This window comes from Perissodus microlepis, chromosome 2 (assembly GCF_051167445.1).
Source record: "Perissodus microlepis isolate ML-2025 ecotype Zambia chromosome 2, ASM5116744v1, whole genome shotgun sequence".
NCBI classification, from domain to species: Eukaryota; Metazoa; Chordata; class Actinopteri; order Cichliformes; family Cichlidae; genus Perissodus; species Perissodus microlepis.
The window spans coordinates 17,411,235-17,434,258 of record NC_140462.1 but is presented as its reverse complement, the minus strand read 5'-3'; the positions used below and the strand labels follow the sequence as shown (position 1 = coordinate 17,434,258).

Below are 23,024 nucleotides of genomic sequence, written 5' to 3'. Positions count from 1 at the left end.
TTGTCTTGCTTTTCAACTTATTTCATAGCTTTTACAACCTTCCACTCAAAGTCGACTAATAAATCAATATTTCAAGTGGGATCTAGTGTTTCAGTGACATCATACTGTTGGCTGTGAAAGCACATTACCCGCCAGCGGAATGTGAGTCTCGATGACAGCCTTCGTGGTCCTGATCAGTGTCTACGTTGTAGTTTTTTTGAGAGACATTTACAGTGTTAAATCTCCTAAAAGTGGCATGTTTGACCCACTGTTGCGGATGAAGACGCTCTGAAGGAGACACTAGCACACACACACACACACTAGCCTCACTTTCTGAAAGATTCCCAAAGGTCTGCTTTGGAAATAATGGGAAAGAACAACAGTGAATGCATGGAATATTAATGAAGGGTTTAAGCCAGCCTCAGCAAAAACTCTTAATATCAAACAGATATCACATATCAAGCAGAAAGGACATGTGTTGATGTGTTATCATGCTGTTTTCAAGAGCAGTGTGCTGAAATTCACTTTGTAATACAAAATGTTAATGTATTGTGGAAAGACTGAATTGTCTCATAATAAAGAGCCTGTTGCATTCTCCACTCACCTCCTACACCGGCTTACTTATTACTGATATATTACTGCATGTTGAACATCAGTGTCAAGGATGAACTGAAATTACAATTCCTGGCTGAGAAGTAAGTTCACATGTCTCCGTTTTTTGTTTCAGTCTGAATATACAAGACTGTGAGAAAAGTGTTGCGCCACCACTCATTTGTTTGTATTTTGATTCCAAGGACACAGACTTCCTTTGAAATTTTTAAGTCATCTTGGGCAATAGTTTTCCAGGCTTTCCAAAAGAATTTTGTTTTTCTGTGGACACTGACCAGTTTGACATATGAATCATTCAAGCATAAAAAAGAAACCTAAATAGAAAAGATGAACCAGTGGTATGTCCACACATGTCACACTAACTAGCAAAGAACCTATTTTAAATAGATTCTTTAGGTCATTTGTTTCTATCAAAAACTATTGCAAAAACAGAATTTCTTCCCATTTCTTTAGCTGAAACTATGAAAAATGCCAAAAAATATCACAGTTTTACAAAAAGCTATTAGCTGAAAACTTGGCACATGTGGGCATGTCCAGTGTGTCCTTAAACCAACTGAGGAAACAGGGCACGTGGATGACAAAAGAAGAAGTAGCAGGGCTAAAAAGTATCTACAGCAGTATCTGAGAGAGTGACACAGGCCCTGAGAAATGCATCTGGCTCTTCAGTCGAGAAGGGCCAGATGGTCTCGGTGGAAGCGCGGCTGTCAAGAAGCCGTTCTTAAGAAAGGGAAACAGGAGAACAGGGTATGGTACACGTACAGTGGAAGCTCTGTCATGGTATTGGGGATCTTGTCAAAATTGATGGAATTCTGAACATAAAGAAGTACTGTCAAATTTGGATCCACCATGCAATACCACCTGGAAAGTTTCTGATTGACAGTGGCTTCATTTTTCAGCACGACAATGATACTGAACACACTGCTGCCAATGCAGTGAATTTATACCTGGATAGAAAACACACAATGGAACACTATCAGTCACAGACTGGCCTCAGAGCCTAGACCTCAACATTATTGAAGCGGTATGGTGTAATCTTGACACAGAAGGAAACAAAAAAAAACTATTCCCAAAGACTACCTAAAGAAGTAATGAGATAGCTCAGCAAAATAAAAAAAGGGGAAGTGGCTCAGTCCTTTTGCACAGTACTATACTTATTTAGGCAGGACTGTGATGGATAAAGTTCAGCTATCTAAATGCCCCTACACTAAATTTAATCCTAGTGATGACTTGAGAACTTCTTTCAGTACACAAAGACACAATGGTTGTTAAGAAGCAGTGGATTCAAATTTCAGTTCAACCCGAAATTTCACCGGTGTCGAGTAAAAACAAGAAAACAAAGCAGAGAACATTTAATAGTTTAATTATAAGCTGCTGTATACATTCAGTGATTATTCCGATTTTCATGTTGCCAGAAGCCATGGGTGAGACCAGCAAAACATTCAGCTACAGAGATCTAGTTTGTTGTATGCAATTTGTCCATTTTCATTCATATTTTTCCACATTGTACATAGTTTACTGCAAAGCAACATAAAACCACATTGCTGATGTGCAACACGGTTCTTCCAAGACCTTAGTTCCCTCTCGCATGATTCCACCCAGTCTGTTGTGTGGTGCTCATAGTAAGGGAGAGCCCTGTTTATGCCACTGTGGTCTCAACCTTAGCTTTGAGATCAGGAGAACACAGATGGTACAGGGTGACAGCAGTGCTGAGTAAAGCTAATCTGCACATCACAATGCCCTCATCTGAAGTTGGAAAAGTCTTTTTTTTCCCCACGTGATTGGGCCATATAGGAAAGCCAACCTATTACACAGATAAAATAGGTGGAACCTCGTTACAGCCTGGAGAACACTGGAAGCTGTTCTTCCTCCTTTGATACTGAGATGAAGCAACATCCTGCAATCATTAAGGTTGTGTTTGCATCTTTTTTGGTTTCTTTTGCTATCTCACTCTAAGCTCATTGAACTGACACACTAATGTTGGTGCTGAAATCGCTTTTTTTTTTTTGTCGTTGTTGTTTTATGTAATTTTTTTTGTCTTTTTACATTTTCTGGTAGCCCACACAGAAACTGGATGGCACAAGAACTGACCAATAAGAAACTCTTTACAACAAGGTAGACTGCAAGTCAACAGTTGCCAGGGATCACACAGTAAACAAAAAAATAATCCAAGTTTTGAACATAAACAAAAAAAAAACCCCAAAACAAATCCGGTTCAATATAAAAGCAAAAGACAAATGAACGAAAAGCAAGTTAATTTCAAGTATAACTTACTCATAAAATAACTACACAGCATTAAATATTCTCATTATACATTTTAAATTATTTATAAAATATATTTTGGCATATATGTTTTTTTTTATTTTTGTGTTTGTGTAACAAACGCTACTGTAGCTTCAGTTGAACACCAATGTTTATTCATTTTTTTTCTCTTGAAACAAAACATTAAAGGGATTGTCACATAACAACAGGTTATTAAAAATGATAATAGTAAACCCTATACAGAGTTTCACATAGCAAGACATGAGTGACGATCCCTTCTATCCTAGCCCCATAGTCAAAAGTCAAAAAAAGTACAAGACCAAAGCACAAAGTTCTAATTTGTGCTCCACTGGCTACAATCAAGGTTGGGCACAGGAGATTTCAAAAGCAGAAAGTCTTTTTTTTTGTTTCATACAACGCAATTTGATCACAAGTATCTGTCTGTCCCACTTCCTGCAGTCAGAGCGGCTTGGCAGACAATGAGAGTTCAATCAGCTCCATCCGTGATAAAATATAAATACTGTAAGGACCTCACAGTCTGATGACACGAGGATGTCCTCAGGGATATGCAGAGAACGTTTCTCTTATTTGTCAGGGATAGGAAGACATGAGACCAGGAGGCCTCACCTTCCTTCTCCTGAATGCACTGAAAACTTCTGAAGGAGTAAATTGATGATATTTTTGGATGAATCCTGTGTGTATTTGTTTTTGTTTATTACAGTGACAGAACTCTATACAAAGGAACAAAGAGCGATTTTGGCAGCTAAAACAGACTGCAAAACCAAAGAAGGCAAATATCAGTTCGTGATACAAAAGTAGTTCAAAAGGCATAACTGTACGTATGAACTGGCACCTCAGGTGTCCAAACATGTAAAGTCCTGCTTTGGGTCGAGGGCTGGAGAGCTCCACTGGCCGTGTCCATGCAGTCAGCAGTAACCTGCCTGTCCACTCATCGTAGGCTGATAGAAAGAAATCTGAACAAAAAGCAAACAAGGAAAAAGTACTGCGACTACAACGAAGCCACATCCACTACCTGGGCCTGAGCACACAACTAGCTGCAGCATACGTCAGTTTATCTTCAGCCCAGGCTGGTTTTTCAATTTTGTATACTGCAAATGGGTGTGTCTCTCTACTGCCACAGCCAGATTTTCTTCTGTGTATACACAGCTATTGCGGGGTATATATATGTGAGTTTACACTGGATGTGTGTATACATGTTGGTGTGTGTCACAGAGAAGCTTGCTAAAGCACAATGTCCTTCAGGCGCTTGCTGCTGGGGGATTCCTTGTCTCGGCCATCGTGGAGAAGTGTGTTGATCTCCCTTACAGCCGGCTCACTGTCCTTCCCCTCCGGCTGCCGCAGCAGGCTGTGGTTGGCAATTCGCTCTGCGTCACGGCATTTAAGCGTGTTGTAGGCAGATGACGGCTTGCACATTGGGCTCTTCAGGTGCACAGGGGAAGTGATGGGACTGGCTGCCTCCCGCCCATTGCCAGCTTCACGAACAGCCCCTCCATTGGCCTTGGGGCTACACACCTGAGACTCCTGAGTCCGCTTTCCCTTTATGTCTCCTCGTTCCACATCTTCAGACCCATCCTTGCCAAAGGTGGCAAAAGTCCTCTTTGTTGTGCCATCCTCATAGTGTGGCACGTCCACTGTGGTCGCCTCGATAGACAAAGCGATGACGTTACGAGCATGCTCGGGTGACTTGGCGCGTGCTGGGACTGTAACGCGAGGCATCCAGCAGCGGTCAGAGTGGCCTAGGATCCGACACTCATCTTGGCAGTGAAAGCCCTCACTGGGATCTGTGGGGAAATAAAGAGACAACCTAATTGTTATATTTGTTCTTAAAGTTAATTGATTTTCGTCTTTATTCTGATAATCCCCTTACGATTTAAGTATGTCAGAATTGACTTGAAAAACACACGAAAACTCAGTTTAAAAATACAAAGTTAAGCATTACTAAATGATTTTTTTGCAATCTACATGAGCTCAATATTACACTCCCTTTAACACTACTCCATGATAACTAGGGCTGGATGTTAGGGGCACGTCTAATATGCCAATTAAATTATGAATTGTTAAATCAAAAGTCCATTTGCAGCTGTTGTATAATTGAGTTTTCTGTAGCAACATTAGATGAAAGGCAGGTTTAAACATTGCAATCAGATATCTCACAAAGACACCAGACGAGTTGCGGTGCCGCTGCACGGTTCATATCTCTCTCCCTCTTTGTTTCTGTCATCTGGTGCCGGGTTATAAATATGTAATGATGTTTAACGCTGAAGTGAAAAAAAGATTTGTCTGAGACTGTATAACTGCGTCTTCTGCATTTTGTTGTGTTCAGGGAAAAACATTTAAGAACATTTCTGCATCATTATAACAACAAAAGGAGCCGAAGTCTCTCAAACTCAAATGCTTTAATTCTTGTTTGTTCTTTAACAGTCCAAAGAGCAGTACTCAGAAATCTCATGTACACATAATTTTGTTTGTCCTCTGTCAATTTCATTTAGAAAATGTTCATGGTGTCACATTTCTAGCTTTAGCAGCAGAACGTTGATATTTTTTGGAAAATTTCAAACAAAACTCATTTTTCCTAAACCTCGATATGAAACCGAACTCCCCACCTGCTTCTTAGGAAGAAACCTGCCGCACACATGCACAGTGACATATTTCTTTTCTCCCCTACTGCTTGTTTTACTCTAAGCAAGAGCCATCCTACTTTTCAGAGGCCCAAGGTGACAAGAAGGGATCGTGAGAGGGATTGCGATCGACCCAAATGCATACACTTACATCTGGCAATCGCAGCTTGACAGATCACCTAATTAAAATCACTAATGATCTGTTTTTCTCTCTTCTTTTCTGTACTCATGAGAGGCACCTCTGCTAAGGCCCCGGGGATCGATATTTAAAGACTGGAGACAGGCTTTTCAGGAGCAGATATGCCAGAGTTGTCTCTCATAAAGTATAATCTGATGAGACTGACAGATATGACCGGTTACCATGTCATGGAATAACTGAATGAGTATGTTAGGGATATCATGAGCTGTCTTAAAATTGTGAAGGAATCATCGCCTATGGGCACCGAAATCGCAAGCCATGAGTTACCAATGTCCATATGACAGAAGAGGATTTCTCTCATCATGTCTGTCTAATTGTGCACAGGCTGACATGAACTGACATGACATTCTCTCAAATGAATGTGGATGACGAAATCCGGTTGTCTTTGAACCATCTTAACTATACTTCACAGTAACAATTTAAGTACACACAATTTAATAATATGTAAAATGCATTTTTGAATTATTATAACCCAATACTATCCAAATTATACGCAACAGGCATAATGAGGCTGCTTTATTTAATTACCATACATTTAAGCTCATTTGATGAGGCCAAGAAGCAACAATGTGTGAAAACTGAATATTTCCCACTAGTTATAGTCCTGCATCTATGGAAATTACAATGAATGCTGATTGGTCCAAGAAACTGCAATGGCAGCAATCAGGGAGACAAAAGGCATTGAGTTGGGGGTTTTGTTTAAACATTTCCAATCAGGATGTAATAATGCAATCACAACAGAAAGTTGTTTTTTTCCCAGGTACCAAGAACATAATAGAGGATGATGAATAGAAAAATAAATAAACATAAAAAAGCACCATTTCAAACCTTTTTAACCCAGCGTAACTGCTTTACCTGTAACGGTACTTTAAAACGCATTTCTTAAAATATATAAATATTTAAACTCGAAGAGGCAATGTAAAGCATATTTAGAAAGATAATTGTTCACATGAGCATTTAGTGCTCTTATTGAAAACTTTTGTTTTACATTCATACAAAAGTTGAGCTCTATATTCAGCAATCTGAAATCTCACCAAAATTCATGTTTGGCATGTTTGACAAAGTAGATCTTTTGCTGCATTGATTAAAAATTTACAAGTATCTCGGTAATGAATTCAATTTCCTCTAAACACTTTGGCTTATTTCTATAGCCTAAAGCACTTTCTAAGGCGTGAAAAGCCTTGAGGCACAAAGAAACATACACAAGTTGTGTGCTCTGTACTGCGCCGTGCGTGCAAATGCAGTGAATGCCATTACTCTCCTTTCCTTTAGGGGTCTATGAGCGAGCAACTGGGTTGTAAATGACATTGTTATGAAAGCCAAGTGCTATTAACACTCACACATCCTGCCTTTCCTTGCAGCTTCATAAAACGCAGATGTTGCTTTAAAAGGCCCCAAAAACTGGAGGAGACAAAATTTAAATGAAAAAAGTGACAGGCCATCGACCTTTAACAAAACGTAATCTCCTCCCATTAAAAGATAAGAAAAAAACAAGCTTGTGTATGGTAGGAGATGAATTAAAGGCTTTTACAGCACTGCTTAGATTTAGAAGTCAACAAGTACAGAATAGAAGACAGTAAAGGCCCTCCTGCTGTGCATGTGTATTCAAAGTTATCAGGAAAATAAGCTTGCCAATCAGCTCCAGGAACAGATTTAGAGTACGGAACAGAGAAGGATGTCATTGGGAGCATTTCCGATCTACAAAATTAATTACGAAGGGAGCTCCACCAGGAGGTACAGGCTGGGCTGCATCTTGTGTGTGTGTGTGTCTGTTTTGTTCATTTAAAATATTGTGCAATATAATGGTAATAAAGTACAAATCTAATCATGTATCAAGATCACAACACTACTATTATATCAAACATGCTACACTATAATGTTGACTCCAAGGTAGTAGAAAGGACTTTATATATAGAATTGAAAATATGAAATTAAAAAAAAAAACATGTGCAAAAGCTAAAGTCTTCTGATAGTGCTCCATGTTTTTTCTGTTTGTAGTTATAGCACCAATTTGCATCAACACAGGGTGAAAAACCCATGTTTCCTTCCGTTTCATCTTGCATCTGTTACCTGCCGGCAGCCGATTCTGTCCTGTCTATTTGACTCAATCAGATGAAGGTGTCTGAACTTCAGCTTACAGCAGACAGATCTTCAGTTTCAGCGAGGGAATCCCACATCCTGACAAGCTCATTGCTCAGTTTACCCTTGTGCACTGCGTATAATGATCCCTTCATGTTATGCAGCTGCAGGTGCTATTTGTTTGTTGCTAATGTAGCAAGAAAAGAAGAATCAGCAAAAAGACTAAAATCCACTGACACAAAAGGGAAGGGATGCGTTCACTGAGCGAGACGTCTCCCTGTATAATTCCCTGAGCTTTCGCCAGCTATTCTGCGTCCTGTTTGCCTGACTCGGAAAACGCAAACGCTTATCCCTCCAAAAGTAGCGCACACAGCCTGAAGGTAGAAAATGATGATGTAATCCTGTAAAATCAGCGTAAGCAGCGGCAAAACAGAGAATACCAGTTTGGAGGGCCAGAGACAGGGTTGAGTAGATATGAACCAGATTCAGGTGACAAAATCATAATTCTGTATTTCTTAGTTTGACTACCACAAGACAACTGGGAACTGCAGTATGACACGATTCAGTCAGTTTGGTTTTACAGGATGATAAACCCTAAAAAGAATTATGAACAGCAGTGCAGGAACAGCAGTACGGTATGATAAATCATCTTACTAAGAGTGCCACTTGTGGCTTAAACTACTTTTGTTTGTACTTCCTCTATATGTGACATTTTTGATGCAGAAGAAACAATGCATTTCAACTGACGGTCTTATGAAAACAGATGCTACTCAACAGACATCCAGACAGTATCACAGCTTCCTGTGATGGAACTGTTATGAAAGGAAATAATGTAGACTAATTTAAACCTCGCTATGTTTTACTTATGGTCTCCACAGACTTTACCAATTCCCTTTGATTTCTTTTGCTTGTTTTTCTGTTGTTACCTTATTGTCTTTGATATTAATCCCCATTAAATATTCAGTAACAACGCTACCAAATAGTCTGAAATGATCAAACAGCACACAACAACACTGCCATTATGCTACGTGCCCCTTTTCATTTCTGGTTGAGAGTACAGGTTTAAAATCCAAAAATCGACTCATAAGTTATAAACATGATCGAAGCCCTAAGGAGTCAAAATTTCTTGTCGTGTGTGTGAGTTTTCATTTGCAGCTAAAATGTCCACTTTTCTGGTTTCATCTTGGTATGCCACAGTATCTTTAACAATGAGAGGGCTGTTTTCTAATTGCTCTCCATATTAATTTTCCATCCTGGCAGTCACATGGCAAAGCATGATTAAATCTAAATTGTTACTACAGAGTCTTGATGGAGCCTGTAATGCAAAAGCTGATGAAAGCATCACAAGGGAGAGAAAAAAATACTGCACGAACAGAAAAGACGGTGCCTGTCTGTGGTTGGTTAGTGCATCCCGTTGGTTAGTTCAAAATATGCTCAAGAACTAACAGGTTTGGTCCTCTCCAATCCTAACACAACAAATAGAGCTTAACATCTAGTCTGTCCTAACTACAGCAAAGGACAGTTCTACGGCCAGCTGAGGCTGAGGCTTGGCCAAGCAGCCTCCTACACTACTCACAAGGGAGAGTCCAAGCACTGCTGTCATCCCAGCCAGCCAATTCAGTCTGTGGGCCATAAATCAGCCTTGAGGCTTGGCTCCTGCGGGAGCAGCAAGATGGAGTGTGATGGTCTTGTTTTTACAAACAGTAGAGGGGCACCCTTACTGCGCCACGTAAGCCATCATTCTCTGCACAGCATCGAGTCCTCTCCTTCTCCCTACAGCATCTGGTTCAGTCACATCAAGCTACCCCCCCACCCCCCGAAACCGTCTAATTCATCCCTCACAGCTCCCTGCACAAGGCCATCCTTTATGCGTCCCCTCCTTTTGTTCTTTCATCTAATCAGTTCTACTGTCTCATATACGTTGACGTAATTAAATGAATCCTTCACCCAAAAACCTTCTCTAATTTCTGCCTATCTGTTCAGAATTCCTTCAGTTCTGCCGGTCAAATATTAATTGTCAAGAAAATTAGACACACTGTGTGGCCTTGTTAGTACTGTCTTATGACTGTTGAAGCCTGGGGTTCATAGGGCCGTCGTTCTATTTCTGAGCATTAGTAGCAGTCAATTTATCAAGAACACATTCACTCCCTAATACATCCCGCGCTGCACTGAGTGTCTGACAGCTTGTCACTACTACCAGGCCTACTTATGTCTTCCCGAAAACCTGATGTAAGATGGCAAGTTAACTTCATTTTGAGCCAGTCTTACGCTTTCTTTTCTTTGGAAATGCTTGTCAATAATTGTTCTAAATGCTAGCAACAGTGCGTGCCAAATACTGCAAATTTTTACTTCCACCGTATGCTCACTTCCCTTGCTGCTGGCCCATCCAGCAAAGCTAGAGCTTTCTATAATGGGTCTGGGTATAAAGAATGAATTTCCAAAGTGGTGTTGACAAACAATGCACTTGCCTCTAAATTGGTACAAACGGCATCTGTTTAACAGCTGTGTAACAGCAGCGGGATGAAAAAAGTGATCGCTACGCTGTTTTATAAATCACTATGTCATCGCACAGCAGTGTTTTGTTCAAAAGCAGGACCACTAGCCAATGGACTGCTTGATGTAGTGGAAACGATGTGAACTGGTTGTCATTATGACATACGTGGGTGGGCTGGTTTCCATGCCCTGGCAACAAATACTGTCTTGCTGAGAGAATTGTCTCACCTTATTGTGGCCTACTCCTACCATAGCTGGCTCCTAGAGGTTGCAGTGTCTCAGGAACAGTTTTAAAGGCCCTGAAAGTATTACCCTTGGCTCGGGTCATGACATGAAGAACATTTGAAGGGGCATGATTTACAGTGTTCAGGTCTTGTTTGAACAGACATCAGAATTTATGCCCTGGTTTTCATATATTACATGAGCCAGTGACCATTTAACTCTCTCAACAGGCACTCTGGACTAGATTTAACCCAGGCAGAAGGACATAAAGAGCTAAGCCTAGTTGTACACAGCTGTACTGTGTTAAAGAGGCAGTAAAAAGGTTCTTAACACAGGCTCCATCACCAGAACAATACACTTACATGTTCACAGAATTCCATAAAAATAAGGCCAGGATCGTGTCTGGCAGAAAAGTACCCCACGCTTCAGCCACAGTGCCAATTCATACAACATATGATGACACTAAGTGGACACTAAAATTCATATCATTATGATATCCATATCCCAAAATTATTCTGTTCAGGTTTTGCTGTTTTAATCAAACCACCATCCTTAGGGCTAATTGGCATTATTGTTAAAGAACTATATAAATAAATAAATACAGCACTTGGACTTTAAAATTCCAGTTGCATTTCAGATACTGAAAGGTTACTGAAAGCAGATTGGATTTTAATTATATATTTCCCTAATTCTGTACAGTGAATAGATGATAAAAAAATCTGTACTGTACACGTGGTTCTTCTTCTGCGAGATAATGATGCCAACCGTAACACTGTCATGGGAAAAAAGAAATCAGCTTAATAACTTTACTGAAGTAAATTGGATAATTTTGTGGACATATAACTTTCCCGAGGAAAAAAAACCAGAAAAACTAATCAGGGATATAATTCGGTGATGAATTTCATCAGAGAAATTTCATCTCTGGATTAGAAGTGTTTTAAATGGATGATTATTTTAAAATATATAAAAATGCAATTAAAGTCGAAATTAATCTTAAACTTGGGCTCATCTCATTCACATAATTTGATGTATTTCCAATTGAAAAAGCATTTGGTGGCAGGGGGAGCTCATGCATGAAGGAATCTTTCAAAGGTGCCAGCAACAAAACTGCAGTTTTCCTAATTGGAAAAGCACTGTAAAGCATTTAAAAAGCTTTGCTTTATTATTACCATATTTTTCTATTATCAAGAGAAATTGTAAGAATTGTTAGTATGTACTATTCTCAGTTCTTTTGGATCCCGACTTTCAAAAAGCAGGTAGCGTGATTCAGAATTTGAATATTTGTGTTAGTTTTTTTTAACCTACAAACAAGAAGCAACACAATCCCAATGAGTGATTAAAAGATCTCTTTGTAAAGCGACTGCATCGGAAAGTGTATGCATTTAAATAGAGTGTTTTACCATGATGTGATGCACTTTGCAAAAATCGCACGGCGAATTTTGGCCTTGTAAAGTCTGAGCAGCTAAATTGCCCTTCTAATGACGAGCTTCAAATTAACCTGTACTCAGGCGCTGAATGCCCCCAACAACAAACCTCAAACTCAGCACAGCAGGCTGCCGGCGTCCCTGTTGCAAACTGCCCACTCGACAATGCCAGCCAGACCGCCTGCCTGCCTGCCTCTGTCTGCCTCTGTCTGCTTGGCTCGTTTCCCCTACAATGCATCTGCAGAGGACATCTTTAAATACACTGGAACAAATGCAGCATTTCTGTGTTTAAGCTTGACCGAGCTAGCGAGCTAATTTGCTCCTAAACCCTTGAGTCTGGGAGAAGCAAAGGGGCACACTCTTAAATTACATCAATGAATGGGGTTGGAGCATAGATGAAAGCTACTGTATGTGGTGAGTGGGGATGGAGAGGAGAAAGAGAGTTGGAGGATAGAAGCACTATGGACTATTATTATATTTTGTCCAATCTGTAAGGTAAAAACAGATCTGCGATCACTGCGATCTATGGCTGACAATTAAATATTCTTCAAGGAAACCAAAATATAAGTCTAATAAAAAAGTAATGGTTCCACGTAAGAGAAAAGATAAAGCGCTAATGTCAAGGTAATAGTACACTGCAACACAGAAAACATTGCTTTGTGTGCTATGGGGCTTTTAGTGAATAGGAAGTCCAATTCATTTCTTTATTTCACAAATATCAAGGATTCTAACTCTATTTTTTATTTATTTATTATTATTATTATTTTTGGTGCAAACATTTCTCACAGTGAGAAAAGATTACTTTTTCACCTCTTAAGTGTTATTTCTTTTAGCCATCTGAAATGCCCACTATCCTTCAACACTTGTATCCAAACAACTGGGGATGGCACACCGGGCAGAAAACCAATATCTTGGATTTCCTCTCCCTCTGTGAGCTTCTGCTTTGCCTCAAAAGCCTGGCCTTACATAATTAATATGAAGTGAACTTGACTGAATGTGAAGCCACATTATGCTAGCCAGGACTGTTTTATATTCCATTTTATCTTGTCATAGAAGTACCAGCATGATTCCTGCTCTCTCGTGTTCTTGTGTTTTCAAATTTTTCCTTCCTTTAAAAAAAAAAGGAAGAAAGAAAAAAACACATTTTGCAAAATAGGACAGTATGTAGTGTTATGGGCAGGTTATTAATACAGTAAGAGGAGGTGGGTCACCACAGAGAAAAGCGGGTCACGGCTTGGGAAAAAAACAAATAAAAAAAATAATTACACAATTTTCTCCACCTGAATAGTCAACATCACTTAGCAGCAAATAAAAGAAATAAGACAAACACAGCAAGGTCTCCACTGTGTTGAGATGCATTAGATTTCCACCTACTGGGTAGAGGAAACGCACGAAGGAGGCCTTCCAACACTTTCTAATGCACTTCCATTTCTCTGTCACAAAGGCCAATCTGTTTGGCATCTGGGAGGCATTCTGATTCTCTCCCAGGTTCTCCATTATCCACCACAGTGAGCTTTGCACCATGATACCACTTAATATAAGACAGTCAGAACCAATGTCTGTAGCATTAGCCACCCACCCAGTGCTACACTGTATAGAAGAGTGACACTGGTGAGGCAGTCCACGAGGAAAGCTACAGCTTGTATCTAAGACACAGATTGAAATGGAGGTGGAAGACTGGCCTGAAGAAAAGAGAAAGAGCTAATAAGCACATCTTTTCTGATTTAAGGAACATGACTATAGCATACATAAGGATGATAGCAGGGGCCTGACACAGTGCTAGTAATTGGATTTCTCAGCCCCTGTGCCCACTCATGATAACATGCTGAGCTGTGACATGAAAAGTCCTTATGTGTGGCAAGAGAGCAAGGTGCAGCAGAGTGGAAGTGACAGGTGTCAAAGATCCAATTCCCCTGCTCCTCTCCATCTTTGAGTTCCTTTTCTCTAGAGACAGCTGAGGAACAACTTGTCCTGTGGTAAAGCCAAACACCAAGCTTAACATTCAGTTGCAAATCCAAGGTAGTTAAACCTATGTAAAGTGGAACAGAGGGGAAGGAGGGGGAGGAAGGGTGGTGTTAGTGGGGGGTCTCTAAGCACTGTGGGTATAAGAGGTCATGGCCTGATTGCTTGCTTTATTTATTTTCTGATGCTGATGTGAGCTGAATACAGACGAGCACTGGTCTGCTCGAGGAAGATTGTAAGATTGCTGTTGCAAGTTTCTTCCCACACTGTACTGTGTGTTTTAATAAAATAATTTGTGTTGACCCACTATGGACTTCCAGTCGTATGTCTCTTCCTCAAAAAATCGAACCACGACAATTTCTAAGATGAACTGGAGAACACACAAAGGAGCCTGAGACCCCCCGCTGCATCTCGGGGGGTCGTGCAGTATACGGCTGCGGTCCCCTCGCTGTCCTCTCCGTGCATTTGGAACTCATCCTTAACGAGGACTGCACGAGAAGAGGCATATCATTAAAAAAAGCCATTCTGGGACATTCCTGTCTGCCATTAAACGTAACAACTGACCTCTCTCATTACTTTTTATCCTCCCCTTTAAAGAGGTGGGGTACAGAGTGGTATAAAAACTCAGTGGCTGCACCAAGATGCAGCCACTGACTGAATTCTCTCTCTCGTTCAATTATACATAAAAGGAACAACATAAAAAAACCCTCCTGGAATTTATCACAAGCATTTTTCTTTATATTATAAACCCTATCTCTGAAACTAAGCAGATTAATGTTAACAGTTACTCCAGTATTTACATGTTTCGCGCTAACCTGATTTTACATAATATACTAATGTGAAATGATAATTAGGTTAATGCCCAGAAAGATATGTGGTAGCCTTAAGCAATATCTTATTAGCGGGACAATACAAAAATAGAGGGCCTTTGTGAATGTTTTTTTTTTAATGCTGATAAATTTACTTAATTTGATTATCCACCACCGCCAGATTCACCACAACGGAGAAACACTGCTCTGAGTCAGTTCAGTTCTTGACCTTTCTCACCAGTGAACTAAGTCCAAGCAGAGTGAATCCAGGGTGTGCATGCCAGAGTAACTCAGATTAAATTCAATGTGACGTTCAGGTTATGTGCTCTAAAATTTGATCCTCACTCAGCGCAGAAGACCCCTTTAAGATAAGCAGTAATATATTCTTTTTTAATCTGAATGACTAAAATTACTAAGGTGCGCGAAGTCAGAAATAAACAGAGCACAGAGGATTATGAAGACGTGTCGAAAGACAAAATGCCTGCAAGGCATTGTGGAACCTGGTGGCCAAGAAGGGGCTGGGGGATGCTATCTGCATCCACACATATCTCAGCAGCTTCCCCCTCTCCATTACTCTGATCTCCCTCTTTCATCAATAGTTTATATTCTGGGCTACTAGCAGCCGCACAGTACCTACCACTGTTGAGGCTGACTCAAAATGTTCAATTACAACACACTGAGCTCATCTCTGCAAGGTCATCTCGGGGACAGAGAGGGGAACACTGACACTAATTGGTAAATGAAAGATAGTAATGATAGTGCTGGTTTTCTGTGACTTCCCTTTAACCTCTGCTTAACTACTTTTAGAGTACAAATCCAGTGCGCACAATCTTCCGTGTTGTTTTACAGTATATGCAAAGTCTTGAGAAGAGAAATCCTGCATTTCTAAAAGTAAAATGTTACAGAATAAATCATCCTCGCTGAATATACATGAGGAAAGCAAACTATGGAAATATTATGGCACACTGCCTGAGGTAGTAACCTTTTGTTGCCACGACGGAGAAGGACGACATAACTTTACATATTACCGCTACATATTCCATCCGAGCTATAATGTTGTCAGGAGAAAGAAGGTGATGAGAACTAAGATAAAAATCAGGATTTAGAAGACAAAGGCATCGGGGGTAGACAGTGAAATGAAAGGAAAAATAAAACAGATGAAATCTCAAATGGATTAAGGAGGATGGAAGTGCGGTGTTTTTTTCCCACAGAAAGGAAGTAATAGGGGTTAAAAAAAGAAATGCACATCGCTGCAGCACAGGAGACCCCCCCCTCTCTCTCTTCCTCCCTTACCCCAGCTGCAGTGATAAATGTCTCTTTGTATTCTGGACAGAAAACTGCAGGCTACAATGTACTTGTCAAAAGACAGCTGATTTTCCCCTTAAACAGAGCAGAATATATTCTTAATCTTTCCTTTCACACAGGGAGAAGATAAAAGAAAGGCCTCGTGCCAAGACACTTAAAGCCCAGAAAATCTCCCTCCATTCACTACACGTTTGTGTGGCGCGCAGTTATGAATGTCTTCCTGTGTGTACAATATACGTGTTTGCAGCAGCAGGTGTAGATATAGCATGTGCAACTGCATTCTGTTTGTACTTTTCCTAAATTTCTCAGCATCCTTAATCCCCGCAGTGAAGCCATAGTTCCACTATGAGGGCTCCTAAATGGAAGTCAGTGCTACAGGTAATGGAGCTGATTATAGCTATCTGGGCTATGGGCCAGGTGCCAGACTCTGCCCTGCCTGGAGGGAGCACAGGCCGCCTGGTGTCTGATATCCTGGGATCCCTGTAATACAAGCCTTGCTTTGGCAGTCACTCTGTGACTATCCTGCCCACTTCCAGCCACACATCAAGGCTCCTTTGAGTTTGTCTATGTGTATAGTATGTCCTCATCAGGCTGTTTACTCAACAAAGTATCAGACTGGAGTCATACAATTTCAGCAGCAAAGCTGTGGTAAGTCATGCTTTCAAAGGACTTTTGTGGGCTCATGATAGGACCTCATGTTGTCAACAGAGGATCAGGCTCTGCTGCAGAATTATAGTATCAGCTGTTTTCTAAACAAAGTGTAGAATGCTTCTGGTGGCGAACTTACTCAAACAAACTGCATTCCCGACACAACACACAACAATGGCTAATCAGCTGGGAATGCATCCCCCCCCCCAACATAAACTTTTCAGCTGACCAGCAGCCAGTAGGGTTAACACAGTAATCCCTCGCCCTTATTTCCACTAAATTTCACAATAAGGATATTTACCGCAGTGCTGGGCATCAAGTGTTAAAACATGGTATGCTAGTCCCATTAACTTATCATTGCAGGTGAGACAGCACAGTGCAACAGGTCCTTACATTTAAGTAAATGAAAAAAAACATCAATGATCACAACAAAAGACTAAAAATGCTTAAAGTCCCTTAAGTATAAAACATACTCCGTAATACTATGAGTGGTATAAACGGCGGTCCACTTCTACTTTATGACATGACAGTGCCATGATTAAGACTTGGTTAATCAAAAATGTGACTTGTGACAAATGCCTTGGTATTTCTTTGTAATGCACTTTGTGATCTTTGTCTTTTGATTAAGGATACTTGGGGAGGTTTAGTCATCAAATCCCTGGGGGGCACTTTGTCGTAATGTCTTTACGTTTACCACAACAATCTTTTGGAAAAATTTTTAAAAAGGGGCCTCTTCATTAAATATTAATATTAACAGCTCTACTCTCTACAGAATTTGCTGCTCTAAATAAAATCACTTGTGTTCCTGACAAATTTCCATAACATCTCGAGAGCTTTGTCAGCGGTCAGTTGTTGAAATGTCACCGTTGCCCTTGTGAAGAAGTGACAATAACTTTTACTTTGCAGGGAACTCTTTACAAAAACATGCAACAACCATGGAAATTGGAAACTGAGTACATTTAAAGGATATGTAAATGAGTGCATTTCAAGGAGAAATTGCATTTTGCATTTGCTGCATTATACTGTGGCGGGGGTTGTGGGTGAAACGTGCAAATAGGGCTCTTTGTTTTGCTGAGTCGACTTTACATGAAAATAAGGTGAGATAGTGATCACCCAACCCCTTGGGAGAAAATCACAAAAACGTGTCAAAATAAAGATACAACAATAAGCTAAAACATCAAAAAAGCTCCAAAGCACTCTATTTTTATGTAAAAATTAAATGCCTTTATTCTCAAGGCCTTAGAGGGTTTTTTTTATTTTAGCTTATGTGCCCCTTACAAAGAGCACCACAAATGGATGTTTTTTTAAATCCAGGAAGGATTCAATTCAATTCTGAAGATACTGAAAAAGATAAATGAAAAAATGGGTGTTATCTTAATTTTTAATATCATTATTACATCGTAGAAACAACAAAAAGTGAAGTAATGAGCGGAGTGTTGATGTCACCCTCCAGAAAGATCGAAGGTGTAAAATGGTTTAATTCTAGTTATATAATTACAAAATGATTAATCATACTTAATAACATCAAATCGATCAATTGGCAATTGATTTTTTACAATTACATTTCATTTTAGCACAAATGAGGCTGCAGTTGTTTAGTCATACAGCCCCCTGTTTTAACACAGTGTTTAAAATGGCTTGCAGTGCAGGAGAGGTTATGGCATGTGGTGATCTCAGAGAATTATAAGGACAATATTGCGGCTGTAAAAATGGCTGCTGCCTCGGTTCCTCAAACAAGGACCAGAATCAGTCAAAGCCACAAAAAAGCAGGTAGACTGGAGACACACACACCACAGCTCTGCATCTTGCAATTCACTCTATTTCCCCCAAACTTCTAGTATTTCACTCTTGTGCCATCTCTTTATCTTTCTCCCTCCTCTCCCTCTCTCTCGTTCCCATTCTTTCCCTGATTAACCTTTAAAGACACACACTTGCAGCCTCACACACACTCAACACACTGTGTACACACTCTCGAACAGGTTTAAAATTCAGGTACTCGCTCCTCTCTCTTTATTACACACTCGGCCCCCATCAACTTCTGCACATTACCTGTTCTTAATCTCCCTCCCTCTGTCTGGGATCATCCTGATCCCCCTGTTTTCCCATCTGCTGTCGATTGGGGCCCAGCTTTGCTAGGTGTTCAACAAACAACGGTGATTCACTTGGTTTCTGCGGAGATTATTAACACACCTAGCATGCCACAGCATCATGAATAAGCAATGGAGATCCGGAGCCCTATTTTCTCTCTGCCTCTGTGTTTCCTCCCTCTCTCTCCCCCCTCTCTCTCTGTCTCTCTCTCTTGCCCTGCCGCGTTGTGAACTGAATGCCAGGATTGTCTAGAAAATGAGCTGTCAGTGGAGGGCCTGCAATGAGATACATCAGGCTCATTGTGAGCCCTAGAAAATAATGAACTATTCCCATTTCTCTCTCTGATATGTTCAATACGCTATCCATGACAAGTGCAAAGAGATAAGCAGTCCCCTCTTGAGCTGATTAAATACACTGGGTATATTCAGGAGAGCTTTGGCAGAGTGTAGGTTCAGGGGATGCCATTATAGAATTATAACATTACTATATGTTTGCAGTTGATGGTGGAAATTAAGATCCTTTGCATGCCCTTTTTGTGTGTGTCTGCAGTAGCTGAGAAAGAGCAGCTAGAGGTAATATTGCTCGCAGAAATTTTACAAAAAGCACCACATTTTCTTAAATTCCTCTTTGGGTGTCTTTGCTGTTTTTATATAAATTGTTGGAGTGGTTTAGGCTTCAGGATTTCTTTTAAATTAGAGGACAAATAACAGCAGTGTTTTCAGTACAGAATTAGACTCTTCTTCACAGTGTGACAGAAAGAAAATCCTCAGACCTTTTTTTAACAACACGCAAAAATTAGGCAGCTGTTTTACATTATTAGGTGTAATTTCAATGTGACAGAGCCAAGACTTCACAGTCACCGAATTTTATTCAGCGACGTAAACAAGATTAAAAAAAAATAGAAAGAAATTTAAGCCCAGATGGACACAGCATGAAATTACATTTTATTTCTATCTTTTTTCTTTAATTCTCCACAGCTCGGAGGCAAAAATCTACATCCAGGTTGTTCATTACAGAGTTCACTACACCTGCTTGCAAGCATTCTCTGGTGTGCTTGAGCATGCAGTGTGTTTGCACTCTATCTTCCTTAATGCTTGTAATGCTCTGAGCTCTTTGTCACTGTCAGCCATTTTACCTCCACTGGTTCCACATTAGATTAGACAAATCCAAATCAAAATGGATGGTCCCAGTATAGAGTTTATATGTTAATCTGATCGTAAAGTATCATAACGCAACACGTGTCATTGCCAGCCTGAATTACAACAAGGATTTTGATGCTTAATTCAATCAAATGTTGTTTGAGAATCAGTCAAATCCTCTAGCACGTTACCTTGGAGTGAGAGAAAGGGAAAAAATCATTCCCACCTGTCACAGAGATTGTTTCTTCTTTTCCTCTTTTTATTTTCTCTCGCTAAGACTGCTTACTAGACTCTCAGCTCATCTCTCAATCTCTGTCTCCATCACACACAGACTCTGGCTCGCTCTCCCCTTCTCGTGTTGTCAGCACAGGCCTGTTCCTGTTGCCTTCCTGATTCTGACACCTGTCAGCATTTTCGTTAGTAGATCAGAGAACTGCAAGCTAGAAATGTTCCCGTGGTGAATTTAGGGCAAGTTTGCAGCAGGAACATGTGAGATGCCTTTACTCTTTCTTTAATTCAACAGGGAAAGGGAACTGCTTGACTGGCACAAAGTTGGGAGATGTGGGTTGGAGATGTTTGCAGTCAGTAGATGGAAACAGAAGAGAAAATAAAGATGGAGAGACATATGGAGGGAGAGAGAAAAAGCGAAAGAAAATCAATTAGGAACAGTGAAACCCTGTGGATCTGCTGATGGAAGAAGGGAATATGGAGAATTTTGCAGCCCACGGAGGGGGCTTCCATTCCTGGGTTCCAGCTTCAGGCACACACCCACAGGGAGCTAACAGATAGATGAGAGATATTCTCTGGAGGTGGAGGCCAAGGAATATGTCAGAAATAAAAGAGGCCTGTTCCCTGCTCTGGCTAATTGAGCAGTCTTAGATCCCTTTGAGTCTAATAAGCCAAGAGAAAGTGATTTTATTTGAAGAACACTTACACGTTGACCTGGATACAATTCCAAAACTGAGATCACAAAAATCTAAAGGCACAGATCGGACACTGTAAAATGACATCGTGCCCCCACCATTCCCTCCCGCAGAGATAACTCGAGCGATTTAACATTACATGAATCTTAATCCTTGAAATCCACGGCTCATCCATATCCATGTGAATTAAAATGTGAGCTATGACAATCAAAGGATGTCAAAAAAATAGATTAAGCCCCCTTTGTCACAGCTCCTTTAGAGTCGTCTCCTTTGCTTCTCCCTTGACACTAATAGTTCTACAGAGCTAAAGCTAGCATGTCGCACATTTCAACCAAATCCCCCCAACTTCACAGACATGCCTATAAAGATAACGAAGAATTCATTTTATATAGCTGCTCTTCTCAATTTATAGTTGCAGCGATATCGTTCATTTCTATTCTATTGGCAGATACGAGGGAGGCCATTACATGTTAAAGATATCTCTTCCTTTATAGATTTTAAGAGATTTAATGTAATTTGTTCTTCAGATACTTCCTTAATCTAATCCACTGGGTGAGGATAGTTAAGGTCAGGTTTTCAAAAAGAGTACATACACACATCTTTTTAGATTCTTGGCAGCGATTCAGCAAATTCACTCAGATTTAAGTCGAAAGTCTCTTCACAAGCACTTCGCTCAAAGTTACCTTGGTATTGGCTCATGCAGGAACAATGAATAATGTTGTTGAAAAGGCATTACTGACAAAAAAGGCATACAACAGATGGACAAAAGCCAAATATGAAACTCCTAAATTGCTTTAGGTGGGGAAAATGCCTGCACTGATATGGTGCCGGGCTAGTTAGCAGCTGAATCTCATCACACGAATGGATTCCCGCATGAAAGTCAACAAGATGACATGGATGCAGGGTCGTTGTGTAACCGTAACAGATTGTCTCCTGGGCAAACAGCATCTTTACATGACACTGGGAATAGTAAACATTTGCACTGTAAAAGCCCGAGAGTTTAACCCTACCTCCCTTCCCGTTTTGGCTTCCTTTTGTTCTCAGCGCTTATCAACACAAGAAAACAGAACAATAAAAAACACACAAAAAACAAGCTTCTTCTCTCCTCAGCTTGAGCGTGTTGTTGTCCTTTGGCAATTGTAGTCTATCAACTTGTTTTGTGCTTTTGCTGGCAGGAGAGGTGCACTATACAACACAGTTACTCCCAGAAGACATCTAAACAGCGGGGTGTTTAGTGAACATGCCTATTTGTTTTCTGAAAATTCCCTCCACTCACTCACGAGAACTGGCAGATAGTGTCCATTTTTGTCAATTAAAACAGATGAGCTCAACTACTTCTATATTGTATAAACCTTTCTGCCTTTGTACTCAAGACACTTTAAGCAGAAGGGGAGAAAAAAAGCGTGAAAACGAAAAAGCTGGCCTTCTCCTGAGAAACAACAACAACAAAAAAGAAGAGGTTATTGTCAAATCCTGATACGCCAGGAGAGACAGGACCATGCATCATGGCGAACCAGCCCATAATGTCATCCTACCATGCCCTTTACCCGTGTAATTAGACCGTTGAGATTGCAATAGAAAGATGATTTCATTTGGAATGTCATTACATTTCCGCATGCGATCTTTGCCCAATTTATTTAATAGTTATAACCGCCCTCTCATTACTTTGTGGTGTGATCACTGCTGCAGAATGACTACCAAAAGCAATGGGAAAATAGATTCCACTGAGGTATTTTGTTGTCGCTAAAGAAAAATCAGAGGCCAAACGTGAGTCTGGAGCTAAAAGCGATTAAATTAATAATAAAATAAAGAAATAAATAAAGAAAAACCAAACCATCAAATTGTAATTCCAAACAGCAACCTCATTATCATCTATTTGTTCTGGTCAAAGGAAAGGACAGACACTGTGAAATAGCCTGTTGTTCTGTTTACCGGCTATGTGGTGCTGCATTACAAATTCAGGAGGCATGTATCCATTTTGCTGAAACAGATACAATCATTGGTGGTGTTAATGAAAAAAGATCTGCCTCAGAGAGCTCTCCTCACTCGTAATATTCTTCATGTACATTACTTCTAATTGTCTCCAATAATGAGATCCCACTACTAGAAGCATTTTTTAGAGACCCAGGAATTTTTTGCAGGTTCTGAAGTAATTACAGCTGACAACCAATAGTCAGCAGATTCGCTTTTCACTGTTCATTATCGTCTGATGCCACCAGAGTAACACCCAGCACAAGCTGATTCTCT

At 40.3% G+C, this 23,024-nt stretch overlaps 1 protein-coding gene across 7 annotated transcripts in view; it reads right to left on the bottom strand.

The window, feature by feature from the left end:
* Nucleotides 1-1,932: 1,932 nt before the first annotated feature.
* Nucleotides 1,933-23,024, bottom strand: part of pcdh19 (protocadherin 19) — a 52,167-nt gene continuing 31,075 nt past the window's right edge. For all 7 annotated transcript variants that reach the window (XM_084951430.1, XM_084951403.1, XM_084951438.1 and 4 more), the window contains exon 5: nucleotides 1,933-4,649. In XM_084951430.1, the coding sequence (XP_084807556.1) occupies nucleotides 4,090-4,649 (560 nt within the window). In that variant the 3' untranslated portion in view covers nucleotides 1,933-4,089. The remainder of the gene's footprint in view (nucleotides 4,650-23,024) is intronic.